The sequence below is a fragment of the Pleurodeles waltl genome, chromosome 1_1 (assembly GCF_031143425.1).
Source record: "Pleurodeles waltl isolate 20211129_DDA chromosome 1_1, aPleWal1.hap1.20221129, whole genome shotgun sequence".
Taxonomy (NCBI): domain Eukaryota; kingdom Metazoa; phylum Chordata; class Amphibia; order Caudata; family Salamandridae; genus Pleurodeles; species Pleurodeles waltl.
The window spans coordinates 811275707-811297131 of NC_090436.1; the positions used below are offsets into that span (position 1 = coordinate 811275707).

General features: G+C 42.1%; 1 protein-coding gene across 5 annotated transcripts in view; it reads right to left on the reverse strand.

Annotated features, from left to right (window-relative positions):
• Positions 1-21425, reverse strand: part of SMARCA2 (SWI/SNF related BAF chromatin remodeling complex subunit ATPase 2) — a 1363970-nt gene that overhangs the window by 973729 nt on the left and 368816 nt on the right. For all 5 annotated transcript variants that reach the window (XM_069228509.1, XM_069228519.1, XM_069228497.1 and 2 more), the window contains one exon: positions 5693-5793. In XM_069228509.1, the coding sequence (XP_069084610.1) occupies positions 5693-5793 (101 nt within the window). The remainder of the gene's footprint in view (positions 1-5692; positions 5794-21425) is intronic.

Consider the following 21425-nt stretch of genomic DNA (forward strand, 5'->3'; position numbering starts at 1 on the left):
ATCTAGTCCAGATTGAATAACTTGGGTTGCCGCTGCTTGAGCATCAGAAACTAGGCTCATAACCTCTTGGGGCACCTCAGTATGAGACGACTTTATTTCGTCCATCAGAGCGTAAATGTATCTCCCTAAAATACAGGTAGCATTAGTGGATTTTAAAGCCATGCTACATGACGAAAAAGCCTTTTTTGATGAAATGTCCATTTTCTTAGAGTCTCTGCCCGAGGGCACAGCTGGAAATGATCCTGGGGCAGACCGGGCTGAACATGAAGCCTGAACCACTAGGCTTTCAGGAGTTGGGTGCCTGGAGAGGAAGCCTGGGTCAGCAGGAGCCACTCGATATCTTCGAGCCACAGATCTGTTCACTGCCGAAGATGACACTGGCTTCTTCCAAATTTCCATGATTCATTAAAAGGCAGAAGTGGCTCTGCAGTAGTGGGCAGGATGCAACACTTCCGTTAAAATGTTCGGCTTCGGCTCAGACACCGGCAAAGGGAGGTCTAAAAAGTCAGCTGCTTTGCTTTCTTGATGACTGAATGAAATGTTACAGCCTCCTCCATATACTCTCCAGGTGATGACAAGTCCCATTCTGGAGAGGTGTCCAGACCACTAGCCGAGTCTAACCCATGGAGATTTTCTTGAGATTCCTCAATCTCTCCTTCCTCTAATGCCTGTCTCCGATATTCCTGTTCCTCAAGGAGACGAAGAGCAAGCCTCCTCGAATGTAATCTTTCCTCAATCCTCAGCGTCGACATGGCTTCAGCAGACGTCGAAGCTTGACGCCGCTCCTCGGATCCATCAGACGCCGGATCCAACGGCGCCATGGATTGCTTTGCGCCGAACGAGGAGAAGGGCAGGCAGAAGACTGTTCCGGCGCCGGAACCACAGGTCTACTCGGGGTCACCGGCTGAGATGCTGACGCCATAGGCGCTGAGCCCACATTTCCCATGGGAAGGAAGGGCATAAAAGGTGCCGGTCGTAACGGAGCCGGAGCACCAATAATGAAGGCCAAAGGGCCCGAAGGACCAGCCAGTCCACCACCTGCTGAAAAATCGAGAACATCGCATTCAAGAATGCGGAACTGTCAGCTCCAGGGGCAGAGAAAGCCGGGTACTGAGGAGCCTGAGTTGGAGGTGACATCGACGCTGGTCCCGACGTCTGCAAAGCTGGAGAAAACTCCTGACGCCGAGGAACCTCGAATACAGAAGGAGGATTCACAGGCGACGTCGGCGAAGTCGGGGATGTCGGAGATGCCAACGGCATCTGTGGTTGGGGAGAGATGGTGGGACACACTTCCCATGTCTTCCGGCGTAGAGTTGACAGCGACGTCGATCGCGATCTCTCCCTACTCGACCGGCGTCGAGATTCTCGACGGCGCCGCAAGTCACGATGATGCCAATTCGACTTCGGAGAAGATGACTTGCGATAATGTCTTTTCTCCTTTTTCTTCGACTTTGCCAAAAAGAGCTTTGCCTCACGCTCCTTTAAGGCCTTGGGATTCATTCGTTGACAAGAGTCACATTTGTCAACGTCGTGGTCGGAGCTAAGACACCACAAACAGTCAGAATGTGGGTCCGTAACCGAAATGTTGCCACCGCACTCATTGCAGGGCTTGAATCCAAATTATCTTTGCAACATGTTAACTTGTCTCAAAGAGAAAACAGCAAAAATAACTGTAACTACGTCGAGTAGTAACAGTAGCTCCCTCGAAGAATAACCGTTGTTCGAATGGCACGGAAAAAAGGGAACGGACGTCGGCAAGGACCTCTTATTGCCTGTATGACGTCAGATGGCGTCGCTTTGGCAATTGTGACGTCCTTGTCGATGTGCAGAAGCTAGGAAGAAGATTTCCGTCGGATGCTGGCGCAAGGGGACTATTCAATAGGTGAGGAATCCACAGGTAGTTGTATCCATCAGAATATTTATGCAGTACCAAAACAGAAAGAAAGTCAAAATGCAAATTAAAATCTCACAAACCAAATAAGAAACAGATTAAAATGTATTAAACAAAATGACACCAAAATGACAAAAATCTAACAGGGGGAATCAGAGATATGAATTTTTAAAGTTTTAAGTAGAAGTAGCAGCAAAAAGAACATGCACCAAGTCAGCAGTCACGGTAAACAGGGACCTACGGTCAATTTGATATACCAACCAGGTTCACCTTTTCAAAGACTATCTTCTGACGTAGTCTTTCAAGTCCCACTTCACCACACACTAACACTTCTAAAGCCACTTTAGAACCTCAGGGGAAGCACATAGAGATTAAAGTGTTAGGCAGGGGCCAACAGCAGGGTCCAGTCCAGGTCCAATTGCCACAGGTCAGCTGGGTAGGTGTAGGAAAACGCTTGTTGCAGCTTGTTTTCTTGATGTAGAGACAAAAGAGGTCAGCCAACTGACCCTTGGAGTCGGGGTAAAAGATGGAGCAGCTTTAGTCTTTCAGGGCTCCTTTCAGGTTACAGAAGACAGATCCAGTCCTCTTTTGATATTCAGCAGGTCCAGGGTTTATTTTGAAGTGGGTACACCTTCAAATCCTACATTTATATTTTGAATGAACTAGAGGGCGATATTGGCCCCTGACCCCTCCCTTACCAATGGGTAAAAGTTCTCAGGCCCTGGCCTATCTACTATTGCAGTAGTTCATGTTTGTCTTACTGCAAACAGGCCCAGGACGCCGTGAATCAGGGTATTTTCAAAATGCAGAAAATCTTCAGCAACACTAAACATGGGCTCTCGGGCTGGAAGTGTATGTGGTAAAGTGTTGCATGGTAATCATTCTTTCCTCACACATCTAACACTAAAATGCAGTTTGAGGCAGGCACTGTACCAATAAAAATCCAGAGACTGAAGTTTAGTAGGACAAAAGCAGCATCCTCTAGCAAGCATACCGTTAATACATAAGAAATGTCTTGGTACCCCGTTATCTCCCTTTCACATGCTCCCCAAATGTTACATGTGGATTAAGCAGGATTTGACTGTGTGGTGTCACAGGATGCTCACAGCCCCCACCCTGCATATTCAGTTCAGAAGAGTAATCTCTGCCCATTTAGGTGAGCCTATTGTTTCCTTCTGGGAGGCATTTCACACCTTTTTCATTTCCATTCAAGCCTACTCACTTACTGCGAGAAGTTGGACAGCCAGATTCATATTAGCTTCTAAGAACTTCTGGCAGTGAAAATATAACTTTCTTAAAGTTACTATTCCTTAAAATCTATGAAAATTCTGACTTTACCACCAATTTGTTTTTCTAAGAACTGTTAAAAATAGTTGTTTAATTATTTTTCAAGCTGGTCCCCTTCCAGAGATACAATATTAGCATTTAATATTGCTTTCCAATGTAAATCTAAGGGTCAGCCAGCCTTCCTACACTGAAAAATGGTTTTGGGTACTTGTCAATGTAGGGCAGTGCTTAATTTGTGCTTGTTGTTTTCAGTGCAGAGCACCAGCACTTATTTCTGAGGACCGGTGCTTAGGTTTCTGTCTCAAGCATTTACTGGCTGGTAAATCACAGAAATTATAGTAATTTTCTACACCACAATTGCCCCAGCCAGTCTGGTGGTATGAGGATCATCTTTATCTTGCGCTGCATCAATCCAGTGGCTACTTTGGGTAATACAGGTATCTGAAGAAATGCGTAGGCAAATATCCTCGACTAGCCCATCAAAAAGACCATTCTCCTTGGATTTGGGCTTTGGAAAACTGGACGTGAAGTTAAAGTATTTCATATTTTATCTTGTGGTGAAAATAAAACAATTTTTGGAGTGCCACAGCTGCAAAAGATGTTTTGAAGAACAATGTCATCTAGTACCCATTTGTGTTGTCCTAGGAAATGCCTGCTGAGCTTATCTGTTTCCTTATTTTGTAAATCGAGCAGGTGCTTCATTGTTTGAATGAGCACTGTGTTGCAGGTACAGAAGGAGAGAGCCTTCAGAGTTAGGTGAACTTAAACCTGTTGATGTGGTATGGTTTCTCTAAAGGAGATTATCTGCCTTTAGCTGAATGATGCCACATGGGTAGTCCAGTCTACACGACTCTCAGAAAAGGAGAAATTCCAATGCTTCTACAGACACTAACCTCACTTAGATTAGATTGCGCAGAATGGAGCATCCAACATGTTCTGGGCTGTTCAATTAAAGGTCTCCAGAACATACAGAAGTGCAGCTACCCTCTGAGACATCCACTGTCTAGAGCACATTCAAGCCCTGCTTTTTCAGTTACAAAGCAGTACACTCAAGTACACCAATGTATGTGACAATTTAAGATCTCAAGTGATCTAACACCACACCCATGTTGTTGGCATCATTAGGCCTGAAAACGGAAAGAAAAAGAATTGAATGCCGGGCCCTGTGCTATGCAACTAGAGTCAGTATAGTATCAAGCCATTCCCACTCCCCATTTTACGCTTTAAAACATTAAGGTTGCTGAACTAGTCTTGGTGTTCTTTAATATTGCCTTTCCAGCACAGTCCACCTCCTTCAGCCTTGAAATTTCATAGCCGGTATCAAACTTTCTGCTACAAAGGCTTTCAGAGTCAAGGACATAGTATAAGTAGGCAATCCCAGACAAGTATTAAATGAATGTAATTTAGACCCCCCCCCCATATATCAGAATGGTTATTGGAGCTTTAGACCACAGTAACACTGCTGGGTCAAGCACAGTGTACTACCACATGGCTGTCTCTGAACTTAGCCCATCCTTAAGCAATATAGGTACACCAGGAACAATCCGAACATAAGGTATTGATAGCAGAGAGACTACTTAAAATTTTACTCAGAAGTAGTCGGCAAGGAGGATTTCAAAGTGTTTCTACAAATAAAAATCTGTCACAGGAAAGAAGCAGAAAAGTTATTCTTCTCTTCTGAAATCTATGAATCTATAATCTAAGAGGCTTGACTTTCCAAAACGTCCAACTATAAAGAAAAGTGTAGTCTTCAAATCAACAGCTAGAAAGAAGCAGCAAATGATAAACTGGCTGGCAGGATAATTATAATCCTGAAATCACCATCAGTGTTTTTCGGGGTCACGTATGAGAACATAACTCCTGAGAGACTCACTTTTTAAACATGGAGGTGGATGACATAAAGAGGACTGGAATGATGAGGGGCCAGCAGGCAAGAGGAATGTTTCAATTATGCACAGGAAACAACTACTAGGACACTTTAGTAAAGAAGTAATAAGTGAACATCCAGCACCCAGAAACAGTTGACCAAGAGTCTGGATTCAAACAGTGAAAAGACAATATGGGAGGGAATACATAAAGTACAGGCAAGCAAGGGCATGTACCTGGCAGATTCAGAAACTTCATTGACGCTTTGATAGATCACTCTATTCCATCTCCCTATCAGGGATGACATACTTGTGTGCAGCTGATGATTTACAAACACAGAGTGGCATACTGACGAGTATCTTTGAAAGACTTATGCCACTTATCAAATGGAAAATTAGGTTATGCACCCAGAGTTTGCTGTCTGCTTTGCAATAAAGCAATAAAATAATAATGTATCTGCTACAGAACACTTCAGACACTATAAAGTAGGTATAGAATTATGATCTAAAGTTTTTACAAAGAAGTCCCTTTAAGTAAGAATTTTATAGGCAAACTGAACTTGGAAGCAGCAATAATCCCAAGGTTAACTGTGATTTTATACATCTTTTGCAAATTCAACAAGAGCAATCTAAATCAAGGTGCACTTACTCAATGATTGTCTTGGCATCCCTCTCAGAAACATCATCCACATTCAGCTCAATCCGTCGTTTCTCTTCAGCTTCAACCCTACTAGAATCCTCCTCCTCATCCTACAGAAAAATGTATAATAAAAATGTACTTCAGTAACTCCTAGGTCCAGTAACTGCTTGGTCCATCAGGCACAGCAGAACAGATTCACTCTGGGGTTGGTCATCAACCGAGGTTAAAAGTACAAAATATAAAAACATACACTTTGAATTGCATTTGTCACTGTTCACCATTCTATTTTGCGAAGATGCCTGGTAAGAACTTGCCAAAGATTGGGTTTACATATTCGTCATTGGTTGTTTTGAGCAAGATGCTACTTTCACTTATAGTTAGTGATAAGCTGCTGAGCTCACCTCTACCCTCAAATGATTATACTACCCATTTTTTTAACCTAGGCAGGTGATACTCAGGATTGTATGACAATAGGTTCTTCAATGTTAACTGCTACAGTAGCCCTAATACCTTCCCTCATACCTTCCTTTTAGTCATAAGTTACTTATGGTGATGCACATCTTTGGACTACTGATGAGATGTTCTCCTGTAAGAGGGTCTTCAATTCAAGAAAACATGAGCAGGTAATCATGGCAAAAGGCATCCTAGCACCATTCTAATCATTTTCTCTAAAATACTTACGGTTTGATGGTGGAGACCATGTCTAATAGATCTAGCTGCAATTAGTTAGCTGTTAAACATTCCCATCAGGCTGTTTGTTTTAGGGGTGCTGCGTAAAATGTACTCATACTATACATTCAGAAAAACACTACATTTATTTTTCATGCAGGAGTTAAAGTGTCAGATGTTTTTGGGTCTTGCATGAGACCGCGCATGCGCTCTGCTGTGAAACATGTTATCTTACAGTGAACTTGGAACCCACCTATTGCTTATCATTGGTTGGCTTTGTTGTCACGTCCATCTACTCACTTCTTATTTGTTAGCTCTGAGAGCGTTAGATACCCTTTCTTGTGTTTGTCCCGCACCAGGAGCATGGATGTGTTACGATATGCTTCCACTGCTTGCTTGTTCAAGTGTGACTTTTTTCTTCTTCTTAAGGTACTCTATGAGAGTGCATGTGCTTTTCCACTGTCTCCCTCGTATGCTTCTGTCATCCCTCCACCGTCCTCCATTTTCCAATGTCTTGCCCATGTGCTTCTCCCCAACTCATCCTGCGTTGCCTTCTCGCTCGCATGCTCTCTGCTCACAAGCTCCATGTACCTCTGTAACCTGTTTGAAACACCATTCACTTCCGAATGGTGCGTCCGCCTCTCACCCCATGTAGCTTCTGCCTCCCATCACTATTTGAATCACTGTGTTGAGTGCTTTCCCTATTTATTTATTTTTAGTTACTCAATCAACTCTGATTTGTAACTGAAAAGAAAAAAAAGAGGTGGAGCCTTCAAAATGATGTGACCTTGATGGTAAAAATGTTTTTTTAGGTAAAGGTATGTGTTTCTTTGTTCTATCTTTTGATATCTTCTATAATTTGTGTTTTTTTTAAATGCTGATTTGCTGAAACTCCTTGATGGAGGCTTGCAATAATTTTTCTAAACCTTCTTTAGCTTTAGTAATACTTAGGCTATCCAGGAAATGTTCTTTAGAGTTCTTCAATTTCTGCTTTGGTTTTATGGATATGTTTTAGGGTAGTTTCTCAACTTAAAACCATCCAGCCTTGTGAGCATTTATTTGAAACATACCTGAAGCTGGTTTTGTACCCTTCGTTTTCTGTTAAGATAATAGGTATATTACACACTTGCAATCCAATAGAAATAATACTGGAATGTATCAATCTGTTAAGAATTGAGCATGGAATTCAGTCCAACCCAGTATTTTTAAGTAACCTCTCTAGGCTAGATAAGTCAGGATCATTTTTCAGGGTGATAGAAAGGCCTCTGTTCCCCAATAAAGAGGGCCCACTTATGATTTATAATGTAATTGTTAGTGTAGGACAAAGTCTGTCTCAGACACGCAGTCTGAGAAATGCCACTATGGGCTAAGCTGCTAAGCAACATGTGCCCAACACATAATTTAATGCTCACCATGGCATACTGGTGGTAATTGACATAAAGTGGGCATTCAGGGGATGCACCATGATGATATCCAATGTGCCATGATGGTACCCACCCACTGGCGTAATGTTCCTAATTCTTGGCCTATTGAGAAAAACCATGATACTTTGGTCTCCATCTCTCACATAATGATAGCAATGGCGGAAATTCTCTTTACATTGATTTTAGCATGTCACGTGACACAATGGGTCTGCCCCCTACAAAATACTTCCCCTATCATAGTGGTTGTAATTTGTGGCATAAGGTGGCCATTCATTATATAATGGTGTGTAATGATGGTGTAAATATTTGCTATCTAAAGATATTTATTTCATATGATCTAAAGAAATATGAGTGTAAAGCAGAAGATTCCCACCCATGAGAAAATTATAGTTGTTCATCAAACTTACATTTACTTAAAAAAAGGTCTATTTCCGGACAAAATAATTTTTCCACGAAAACTGGAGTATTCAGGAAATTATAGTTTATCGCAAATTAAAACAAAGTTGATTGCAAAGTATATGCATCTTCAGAAGCAGATACTCAAGAGCACAATCATTGCAGTTCACAAGAAGTTCTGAAGAAATATAGCTGAAGTGTTTTCTGCATGCTGTCCATTTTATTTCATGACTGATGGGATTACTTCCTCAACTTAACTGGATTAAGCATCCAATGACATTATGACCACTGCTGTTTTAATCCAAGATCTGTAAACCTTGTGGCAGAAAATCTGCTTTATGATTTTATGATGACTAGCTTGGCAGTCCGCAGCCTGAGATTGTGAGCTCTATGTAATTATATTTTTCCACACCATCCCTTCCAAGTAGATCATAATGCAGGACTGCAAAGAAGCAAGGTGGACAAATGGAAGACAGTGAAATGTGGAAGTGAAAGATTATGTTATACACAATGTCAATGTAAAAACTAAAAGGCCAAGTGAAATTACAAATTCTGATCATTTGAACTGCCTCTAATACTTATGGTATTTTACCCAATTTGTAGTGAAATTGGTCCACTAAATGGAGTGTTGACTCACAGTTTTTCAAAGCACCCAAAAAACTCATAGTGTGGGTCAGACATGCTTGAAACATGGTAAAGGAAGGAGACTTTACCACAAGGTCACTGTGCCTTTTTAGAGCGCCCAGGAGGTAGAAATAACTTGTAATGTGCGATTTGCACCCGATAGTTACACTTCACCACTGCCAGAACTTTCCAGACTCCACTGTTCACTGTTGCCCTTTGTATCACTGCCATTTTCACATGTCAACAACCCGACTACCCAAAGCATACTCATGGAGCATTTCCGTCTCTCTGACACAAAAGCCTGCTCAAGTCTATAATAGCATGCAACAGACAGAAACAGAAGAAGCAAAGGACAGCTGATCACAGTCTCCGATACACTTAATAAGTGGTCAAGGTTCCGAAACATCTAGCTCCTGGATGTTTTTTTTTTTTATAACATCCTGCTAAGTGTAGGAGGTGTGGGCTTTCCTTTGTCAAGTAAGAAATACTGCTACAGTCCTCCTCAAAGAGGGCATTTGGGAAGTTGGGTGCCGCGAAACAATGCATGTCTCCAGAAGCAGCACGGTATCTATGGCTTCCATCTTTTCTGTGAAGCCTGATATTTCTGCACCAAACAATACATTACTCTTCATTTTTGCCTTAAATATCACTGAAAATGGATGGCTGGATGAGGTCCACTGGAGCTGCAGCCTCTGAGCAATGCAGCAAGGCTACAGCAATTACTGGCTGAAGAGGAATGGCTGGTGTATGGCCTGCACCATTTTGGATAATTCCAGCCATTTTGTGAGGTGACTTAGGGAAAGTAAAGATATCATGAACAGCACTTAAAACCATGCACAGAAAATGCTTGAGGTGGAAAGTATAAGCAAATAAAGGAGATAGTTCAAAACCAGTCTGGTCTCTAAAACACTGTCAAAATAAATTTGAAATGAATGCAAGTAGAACTAATTTCAAGAGAGATGTGATGTGAGTATGAATGTTTTTATGTCTATTTACTTATTTTTCATTTATTTATACCAATAGAGCACAACAATTACCCTTAAGGAACACTGGACTAGCATGAAGTAATACCATAACCTTCGTTCTGTCTGTGTTAAGGAATTACAAGTATTTAGCTTAAACAACTAATCACAGCTGGCAGTCTTTTAATCTGTCACATTCATAGGTGTTGGTACAATTCAAGCACCATATGAGCTGTTTATCATCAGCATAAAAATGAAACAAATTCAGAATGAGTGATTCAAAGCAGCAAATGCGGTAACATAGATCTGAAAAAAGGGTAGTGCTCAGAGTTGACACCTCAGTACTTCATCAATTACTTTTTTTGTTTAATCTGACACAAAAGACTTTGACACAGCTTGAGAGCCATTTGATAATAACAAGGAATGCCAGCAACAAGCTGGGAATTTGACATAGATGTCTCCAAGACATTCAATAGCTAACGGTGTCAAAGGCAGCGGACAGGTCTAGTAAAATTAGTGCAGTAGATTAACTGGCCAGATTATTTTGACTGTGGTCTATTACTGAAGCTAATATGTTTTCACACAGAAACCAGATTAGTTACTGTCAAAGACATGAATGTTTTCAATAAATTAGGAGAACCGACTATTAAAGTATTCCGCAATTGTTGCCAGAAAAGACAATACAGGGACTGGACAGTAAATAGCAGGTGTTTCTGATTCTAAATTAAGCTTTTACAGTAATCCAGTAACTATTGCTTGCTTCCAGTCACGTGGAACTGTGCCCCATTCAAATGCAAGACTGCAGAGAGATGTAAAATGCTGTACTAGCGATTTTAAGAGAAGTCTGATCAATCCTGCAGCGCATGGGTTCAGCAGAGAACCGGAAGAAAAACTGTGAATCTTTGCATGTATCTGATCAGCTGCTACAGTATTAAAAAAGAACGACTATTAGATAAAAAAAAGTGAGGAGCTGTCCCAAAAAAAGTCTAGGATTTCTGTAATCCACTTTGTATTAATTCTAAAGTGGACCCAATACTTGCAATTTTATTAAAGAAACAGTTTGCTCAACTATCACAAAGAAGTTGTGTAGATAGATGTTGAGAGAAATCAGTATTAGGAGAGGCTTGGTCTTCAATAACAGAAAAATTAGGTGTCAATGAACACGAAAAGCCCTTGATGTTAATCGAATAATATTTAATTCAAAACTGTCTAATCAGCAGCTGCTAATAATATTTAATTAATGATTAGTAGCTTAATTTTTTTGTGGTTGAATCAGGTGCTCTCTAAGTATGTTCAACTTCTTTACGTTTTCACTTTACTTCAACTGATTCTGGAGTACAATATGGTTTAGGTGGAACGGACTTTATGGGTACATAAAGGTTTACGTGAAATATAAGTATCTAGTACTGAAGTAATCCAACCTACAATCCTACAGAGGATAAATAGTGTGCAATGTGATTGGAGTTGCCCAGTGTAGAGATAGCTAGAAATAACTGTATTCCTCATTGCTTAAACCTTAAACATGATATGTCTAAATGCTCAGGTTTATGGTGGTGGAATAAATTATTTGGAGAAGTGTAATGCTATCTGTATTCAACTATCGACTCCATCTTGACCATTGACTCCATTTTGTGCTTAGCTTAGCTTCAAATGCCGTCACATTGGTGGTGAGGTATTTTTCCAAGCGTAGCTCGTTTTCTACACTGAATGTGCTTTAGCTGTTCTCACCAAAAGCAGGCAACATATCGTGGGGTATGCGGAGGTGATAAGAGGGTACCAGGTTGAGAATTGTTACAGCAGAGAAAGGTACAGCTCTGTCTCTGGAATGCATATTGGGGCACGGGCAGTCCTTTTGCATGTTTATACACAGACCAAGTACAGCCAGCTCTTGAATTTTACAACTTACTCGAAGGAAGGGATACCAGAACCTTCCTCTTGGGTTTGTTTAAGGTATATAAGGTGGGGAAGCTTGAAGCTGAGGCGGAAGGAACTCATTTTTGAGGTTGGATGCACTACTCAAAAACCAAATCCCATTGGGGAGTGTTTCTTCTGTCTCAGCTGTCCAGGGTTCCACAACATGAAGTTGGCAAGGATCATGTTGGATTTGATCCTCAAGGTGATGCATTTTAAATCTTAATTATCTAGCTTAGCTGTGCACATACAGGGCTCGAAAAATCTTCTTGACCACTCGCTATGGCGAGATTTACTTTATGAGATCGAGCTATTTTTAGAGTCCATTCGACCCTTCTGGCGAATGGACAAAGTACAGGTGTTCTGTTCAGTCAGAAACTGAATTAGCAGTTACGATGCCTTTAAATCTTATTCTTTTCACGTTTGCTCTGTGTTCAGAGACAGAGGTCAAAAGTCAGTTGGTCTTTTTGCATTGCAAATACTTTTCCTTGTGACTGCAGAGTTCCAGGATTTTGTAAGGTGAACTGTCTGACCTATGTGAAGTGAAAAGCTTTTGGTGTCAGGTTTTCCCTAACACACAGCATTTATATAACTAAGTCAACTTTACAAACATTTCAAAATATAGTTCAGTAGCTATGAAAGACCATTTTTGTACTTGTGTGCCATGAAAAAAATATTTTAATAGGATGAAAAAAGTCAGAACACTTTACTTGGTGATGTGTAAATGATAAATGTTTTCTGAAACCCAATTTTCACAGATTATTTTAATACACTATATAGTTTTATCAGTAAAGCTGTAAGTTAGTGGGAAGATTTTTTGACATTTCTTGGAACTTTACTGTCACTAAATGACAGTGCGCTACCATATCATGCTTTAGTAATATAGTTATTAAAAACAAGTCTTTAAACAAACTGACAAACACTCCTGTCTTGATGACAAAGCTATTAGTAAACTAAGAGGCAAGTCATGCATGGATCATGTGTACCCTATATGTGGGCTAGATTTATTATACATGGAGCAAATGTTTGGTGTATTTAATCAAACAAAAGAGGATTTATTTATTTTTTACAGCAGAAATGCTAAACTTACATATTTGAAGGTGCACTCAGATGTGAGAATGAGAAAAAAGGCGACTGTAAAATACAATATTTGCCTAGGTTCACACAATTTGAGACTCGTTTCCGGGTCAACTACATTACAGTTATGTCAAGTAGATTATTCAAGCTACATGACCTGCACGTCTAGTAACATTTTGATGATTTTTCAAGGCCTGGCATATGGCATACATATAAATATATCCACTGCATACATTTTTGTTGTTGATGTATTGCACTTTTTCTGCCTATCATTGTTCAACTGCTGTGATTTAGTATCTGCATGTGTTTTGCTGCATTCAAGATGAATGCTCATTTTACTATTTTTGTGCGTTTTTGTTAGAGATCTGGGAAGTGCCTTAACAAATTACTTAGACTAAGAGTGCCACATTCTTTGCATTCTTTAGCTTCATTTCCTCTCAGTTTGAAGCTAAACAGAACAAGAAGTGATCATAAAAATACCAATTTATGATCAGACCTAGAGAAGTAGGATATTTTTGAAAAGTTAGTGTTTACAACTAGTAAAAATTTGGTCTAAAGTAGGATTACCTATATGTATTGTACCCGTCAGCAAATGCTTTTCAAGAACCTAAAAGACCGAGGGCCACCGACCACGGGAGCACCGCCAACAGGCTGGCGGTGCTCCCACGAGCATTCTGACCGCGGCGGTTCAGCCGCGGTCAGAAGCGGCAAGTCGGCGGGCTCCCGCCGACTTACCGCTGCTCGGGGGAATCCTTCATGGCGGCGGAGCGCGCTCCGCCGCCATGAGGATTCTGACCCCCCCTACCGCCATCCTGTTCATGGCGGGAAAGCCGCCATGAACAGGATGGCGGTAGGGGGGGTCGCGGGGCCCCTGGGGGCCCCTGCCGTGCCCATGCCAATGGCATGGGCACGGCAGGGGCCCCCGTAAGAGGGCCCCGCAAAGTATTTCAGTGTCTGCCTTGCAGACACTGAAATACGCGACGGGTGCCACTGCACCCGTCGCACCTTCCCACTCCGCCGGCTCGATTACGAGCCGGCATCCTCGTGGGAAGGGAGTTTTTCCCTGGGCTGGCGGGCGGTCTTTTGGAGACCGCCCGCCAGCCCAGGGAAAAACTCATAATACCCTCCGTGGTCTTCTGACCGCGGAGCGGTATAATGGGGGCGGAATTCTGGCGGGCGGCCTCCGCCGCCCGCCAGAATCAGAATCACCCCCCGAGTGTCTTTCGCGTCAGGTGCATCCACCCACATATTAAAATCTCAAACCATAAACTATTTCCTTGGAAAGGAGAGTAATAGGTGTGATGCTGTCGATCAGATGATCAACTGAGGAGGCCAGAGTCTTAGGGGTAGTGTATAAATTACTACTGCCTTAAAATGTGTGATAGGGATTGAGCGATATGTTAAGCACAAGTATTTCCAACATAGGAATCAATTTAATATCAATGTTGGAGATGATATAGCATTCGCAGTAAATTATTTCAACCTCACGCTCAGACCATGAATAATCTTATAAGTCACTACGCACTGTTACTTCATTATCAGGGACAGAAGTTGGTCTAAGCCAAGCTTCTGTAATAAATAAATAATTCAAATTAAAATCAGTAATGAGTTCAATAAATTTCTGTGACAAGCTTTCCCAGTGATCTGGTATTAACTAGTGCGACAAATTCTTGGGTGACTAAGTAAGTGAAGAGCACTATAAGGTAGCGAGGGGTAAGGCTTTAATTACTTCAATTCCCTTAGTGGGAATTTTATAGCGCATGGCTACCCAATGGGCCTCCAAGCACTGATAAACCACCAGTCTAGGATGTTGAGTGCTTGCTTGATATTAGAATAGATGGGTTTTCAATTGCTTCCCGAAGCTGATTTTGGACATGTCGAGGTTATAAAGACACAAGTGGTTCCTATGGGGGAAGTGCAGTCCTTGACTTCCACAGCAATAGTTTACAAAAAAAACCTTCACTGGCAAGGTTTAAAATGAAAAATTAAATTGAATTGTTATTTAATAATGGGACTGTCTCGTCACAAACAATAACTCTGTTAAATGAATCATTTTTGTTTTTTAGTAAAAAGTGTTCCTAAGAGTGTGATGGCACAGTTAAAGTAATTAAGTAAACTATCTGTGCACAAGTGCTATATACATTGTGGCAGTATTTACATGTGACTGATAAGGACATTTAGATAGAAAAGCAAACGCTCCCAATGACATTGTTCAGATCCTAGATCAATTAAAAAACAGTCCATTGTAGTAGTTGTCTGTTGGAGTTTCGACCCCCAAAACACAATTGTTTAGAGAAGGGTCATCCACAGGATGGAACATATGCAAAAGAGACACTCATATGGTGCAAGTTCCGGAAGTGGAATGGAAGCGTTTGTCATCTGAGATAAAGGAGTCATTAGGAAATATCAGTAATCTCAGTAAAAATGTGCGCATGCCTCTACAATGCAAATAAAGTCATGCTGACTTTCCCGTACACGCTGACTTTCCAGAAACCGCCTTTAATGGGTTCTACATGTGGAGTACGCTGGCTGGGGCTCTTCTCCTCCACAGTGGAACAGCCGCAGCCAGTGCTCTCTCCTCACAGTTACACCTTTTAATGTTGTAGCCTAGTGGAAGAGACGTGGCTATTTCGGCCTGGCAGAGAATCCTCTTATAACCAGGTCTCTGTAATAAAAAGTACATCAGGTTGTCTGTCATCTAATAAATGTATACTTCTGTGCTATGTTTGGGCATTGATCAGCAGTTTAACAGCATCATTTACAACTCGTAAGATACTTTTCTAAAAGGGGAATTTGTCTTGGTATGGGCGTAGGTCCAGTATTACCTTCCTCCCATTTGCAATTGTTGCAGACTCAGTGTGAGCTTCCAGGGAGCATAGAATGCTGACAGGGTTCACCTGTAGATGTATTGTAGGTAAGGAGTTGTGCGAAGGAGAAGGTGACTTGCTGGTGGCTGAAGAGCATGGGTTCTGGCCTGTGGACGGCACCGACGGGCTTGCCTTCGGCACGCACTCCGCGCGTGTCCGCACCACAGGCTTCATCAAGTACTGGACCAGAGATTAAGGCAAAACATTAACTAGAGGGCCAACCCAAGATGGCAGCGTTAATGATTCCTGTGGAACTGAACACGGCCAATGAGGGATTAAAGTTTTAAGTAATGGCCTGCCTTCCCAATTATGTATAAATTATTTATTTGCTTCATCAGCTAAAATCTTAATAATGGTAAAGTGCAAGTACTATTTTCTATAATGCAACAACAGTGCAGAATGACAATATAAAAACACCCCTGCCCCCCAAATAGATTCACTTTCAGTTAGTTCCTTCCTTTGAGCAGAGTTATTAGTACAAACAGAGCTGGATTTTAAGGTGAAGGGATGTGTAGGAGGAGAGTTTAATGCTTACCTGCTCGTCCACACCCTCGGCTTCATTAAGTACTGGGTCGGATATTAGGGCGAAAAATCAACTAGAGTGCCAACACAAGACGGCGGCTCTAGTGATTTCTATGGCACTGAACACAGCCAATGAGGGACTGAAGGTTTAAGTAGTGGCCCAACCTCCCAATGATGTACAAATCCTGTATTTGCTTTATCAGCTAAAATCGTAATCCTAAAGTGCTACTTTTCTTATAAAATATGGCGCAGTGCAGAATAACAATATAAAAACGCTTCTGCCCTCCCCCAAATAGATTAACCTTCATTTAGTTCCTTCTAGGGATGAATAGAAAATGTCCTTAAATGCTTTTGAGCTACCATTTAATGGGAGTAAAAACTGGTAGCCCGTTCTGCCCTGTGCCCAGTCGGTGTGCAAACATGTGCAGATGGGCTTGCCTTTGACGCTCTTATCATGCAAACGTGCACCAGGTTGCATTACATAGTTTGAGGAGTCTGCTCATGACCTAGCTTGAGACACCAGAATTCTGACTCGCTCATGTGTAGTTCCAGCAAGATGGTGCTAAAACTCCAGAAATTGGGAGATCGGCAGAGGGAGGACAACTGATGAAATCATATGCCCAGGACCACACCTCTTACACACGTTGAGATCTTAGATATTTACAAGGTAAGTTTTCCCAGAAATATGGGGCCTACAGTTGATCAATACTTTAGTCAAGACTAAAAACACAATTCATTCAGAGCAATGACATTTCCTAATCTTAAAAAGGCAGTACGTCAGAATGGCAAAGTGTTATAAAGACAAACATAAGCATCTGTTTGTAGCATGCAGTACTGTAGATCCACATGCTCTGCACACTCCTATCATCTAGTGCTGGGCTCAGACATTTGCAACTTGTTTTTCTTCGGAGAAGTCTTTTGAGTCACAAAGTATAATGACCTCTCCCATAGTTGGTAATACACATGGCCACCGGCTCCATTCTTAGATTGTTTCGTGTATGGCAGGTGAGCGTAGTGACGGAGCAGTAGGTATGATATTTTGATTACCATTCGTGAAAGTGTGTAGCAGGTTAAATGTGTAAATAGAACAGGAGACACTCTGCAGCAGCCACAGGCTACTGGGGAGCTTGGTGGGCGCATGCAAATTTATAGTACAACACGCTATGAGCAGATGCTTACAGGGTAATATTTTCCCTTCATAGCATGTGTGACCATAGATACACATACTCTGCATAGACTGTAAAGCAGTACCCCCTTAAGAGGTGGTCAGCCAGTGGATGGTGCAGATGCTTAAACAAAGCCCTTAAGACAATCTGACCAACTCTAGTCTCCTGGCAAGCACGGACATCTACATAATGTTTATTAAATGTGTGTGGAGTGGGCCATGTAGTTGTCTTGTGAATGTTAGCTACAGGGATGTTACCAAGGAAAGCCATAATAGCCCCTTTCTTACAGGTGGAATGGGACCTGGGAAGGCAATGTTCTCTTAGCTTTGTGGTAGCAGGTTTGGATGTACTTGACAATCCACCTGGCTATACCCGTACTGACGAAGAGTGACCTTTGTGTGGTTTAGCAAATGCAATGAAAAGTTGTTATGCTTTGCGGAAAGCCTTGGCCCTGTCAATGTAGTAGATAAGGGTGTGTTTTACATCAAGGTTGTGAAGCGCACTTTCATCTACTGAGTCTGGTTAAGGGTAAAAATACACTTTGCTTGGTTGAGGTGGAAAGGGGATATGCCCTTTCAGATGAATTTGGGGTTGGTCCTGAGGAAAACTGTCATGAGGGACCTGAAAAAGGGCTCTAAGGTGAGGGCCTGCAGCTTGCCAATACATCTTGTAATAGTGACAATGAAGGCACCCTTCCAAAAGAGGAACTGGAAGAGGCATAAGTGAAGTGGTTGGAAAAGAAGGTTTGTAAGTCTGCGAAGAACAAGAATGAGGTGCCATGGCAGGCGGTACTCTGAATGGGATGCCCCATTTGACCCTTCCATGAAGGCCTTGATGACACGGATTCTGGCGAGTTGACACTGAACATGTGTTCTGTTCAGTTGAAAAATGAAGGGGCAATAAAAGATGTATTTAAATCTTGTTCTGTTCTTATGTCACATTTGCTCTGTGTTCACAGAACAGAGGTCAAAAGTTAGTTTTTCTTACAATTTATTTTCCTTCTGACTGCAGAGTTCCAGGCCTTTGTAAGCTGAACTGTGTGACCTGCTGCTTAGAATGTAAAATACAAGGATATCGGGTGTCAGGTATTTCCTAACACACAACATGTTAATGACAGGCAACTGTGAAAACATTTTTAAATATATTTCAGTCGTTATGAATGCACTTTTTTATATTTCTGTGTGATGAAAAAAATATTTTAATAGGATGAAAACAAATCAGAATACTTTATGTGTTGATGTGCAAAGGATCTGTTACCTGAAACCCAATTTTCAGATATGGTTAACACACTATATAGTTTTATCAGTAAAGCTGCAAGTTAGTGGAGAGGTTTTTAGACATTTCTTGGATAGTTACTGTGTGTAGATGACAATATGTTACCACATCATGGTTTAGTAATATATTTATTAAAACTGAGGCCCATATTTATACTTTTTTTTGCGCTGCGTTTGCGTCACATTTTGACGCAAAAGCGGTGCAAGCTTACAGAACACAATTGTATTTTGTAGGTTAGCGCCACTTTTGCGTAAAGAAATAATGGAAACGCAGCGCAAAAAAAGTATAAATATGGGCCTGAGTGTTTAAACAAACTGAGAAACACTCCTGCTTTTGTGGCAATGTTGTTAGTAAACTAAAAGAAGTCCTTGGTTATGTGGGCTAGGCGCCATGTGTATGTGGGCTAGATTCTTTTGATGCATGCAGCAAACTTTAGTCTACTTAATCAAACAAAAGAGTTTTTTTTGTACTGCAGAAATGCTGAGCTCACATATTTGAAGGTGCAATCGTGTGAGAATAAAGAAAAAGGCGACTCTGTAAACTATTTGCCTAGGATCAAACAATTTGAGACCCATCTACGGGTCAAGTACATAACAGTTTGGCTGAGTAGATTATTTATGTTACTCCGCAGGTCTAGTAACATTTTTATGATTTTTCAAGCCCTGCTGTAGGTAGACTGTAATAGCAGCTAAGTGAAGGTATATGGAGGTGTAAGCTACAACTTCTTCAGGTGAAGGAGATCATCGAAAATATCTTGAACTACAGGCCTGCGAGGGCCCAAGAGTTTTGAAATACAATAGTGGACAAACCTTTTCCGCTTAGCAGCGTAGCAGTTGCAAGTAGTGCACCTGCATGCTTTTCTGAGACTGTCCATGCCTTTCTGTGGAAGCCTGAGATAACCAACCTTTAACACGTTAGGAGCTATATTGCTAGATTTAGCTGTCTGGGGTCTGGTGTCTGATCCTGTCTTGCTCCTGTTTGAGAAGGTTGGGCTTGTTGGGAGCTTCTCTCAAGAAGGGTGGCGAAACAGAGTTGTCTGGCCTATGTGGGAGCCACTACAATGAAAGTGTGGGAAGTTTGCCAAAGCTTCCTGACCATGTATGGAAGGAGTGGAAGAGAAAGAAAAGCATAGGCAAAGATCCATGACCAATTCATCCATAGTGTAGATCTTGGACCGAGGGAGTGGAAACCAGCAGGCAAAGTTTTGGCATTTTGCATTACGTGCAGTGGCAAAGAGGTTGACCTCAGAGATGCCCAATGATGGGTGGAGTTCCCACTGGTAGACTTATTGCTGCATCCTACAGAGCAGGTCTGCAAAGTCGATGTCCACTCCCAGAAGGTACTCCACCAGGAGAAAAACCCAATAGTAAATCGCCCAATGCCAGATACTCTGTGATAGTGCTAACAACTGCAGGAAACGTATGCCACCATGCTTCTGTAGATCATACATAACAGTCATATTGTTTGACCTTACGAGGACTACCTTGTTGCGAATGATCTGAGGACAGTCTTGAAAGCTAGTTGGATGGCCAGAATCTCGAGGTGATTGATGTGGGGGATCCCACTGTTGCAGAGACCACAAGCTCTGAACTGCTAGGTTTTAGAGATGTGGTCCCAATCCTGAAAGTGAAGAGTCTGTGGTGATGGTTATATGCAGAATGGAGTCCATGAGGGGCCAGCCCTGCAACATGCTGTTGCTGTTACACCACTGCAGTCAACAATAGGTGCTGGCCTGTATCAATACTAGATCTTCCCACTGACCATTGTGCCAATAGGCACTGCTGGAGAGAACACACACAGTCTGGCTTGGTGGATTATAACTATGCAGCAGGCCACCATGCCTAGGAGAGACATAACTGTTCTGTTAGCAGATAATGTAACTGAAAAAGAAGCAGTAGCTGCTGGAACGTCTGTACTCTGGGTTTGCTTTGATGGGCTTTCTGAGTGACTGAGCTGAGGATAGCTCTAAAGAATGGTTGAATTTGAAGGGCTCAATCTGAAAGGGCTGGACGTGAGATCTGGTGGCATTTATTGTGAATCCCAACATGTGAAGAAGAAAGATGGCGGTCTGGGTATGCGCCAGGCACTGCTGCTTGCCTGCACTCTTGATCAGCCAATCGTTGAGAGAAGGGAACAAATGAATGCACCCCCTACAGAGACAGGAGGCTACCACAGCTAGTCATTTGGTGAACCCCTTCGGGACTGTGGTGACTCTAAAATGAAACACCATGAACTGATACTGTTGTCCTCTTAGCACGGAGTAGAGGAAGCAGCAGTGAGCGGGATAGAAGGGTATGTGAAAGAAGGCATCCTTTAGATCGAATGTAGTCATTAATTCACTTTGCTGAAGCAGGGATGACATCTTGCAGAGTAGTTATGTGGAAGTGTCCTGAGAGAATGTATTTGTTCACAGGCCTGAGATCCTTTATGGATCTTAAGGACCCTTCTACTTTGGTGATTAGAAACTATAGAATACACACTCTTGCTGTGATGGTGCTGGCTCTATGGCGTCCTTGAGAATGAGAGCCTGGACCTCCACTTGAAGGCGGCACTGATGTTCCTGGCTGAGAGAATGTTTTCCAGGGTGGGATGTTTTTTTTGGGTGGGGGGGGGGAGGTGGGGGGGGGGTGGAGGGCGCTGAGGTGAGCTAGAGGATTTACCTGTGATCTATGATTAAAAGAACCCAAAGAAAGGAGGTGCTCTCCCTTTAGAAGGGAAGAAATCCCAACTGCTGTTGCCAAATCACTACTTAGGTAGAGGGAGGGATTGCCTCTGGAGTTGTTGCCCCAGAAGGAACCCCATGTGAAACATCCCCTCTTTACTGATGGTAAGCCTACCTCTGGAGCAGA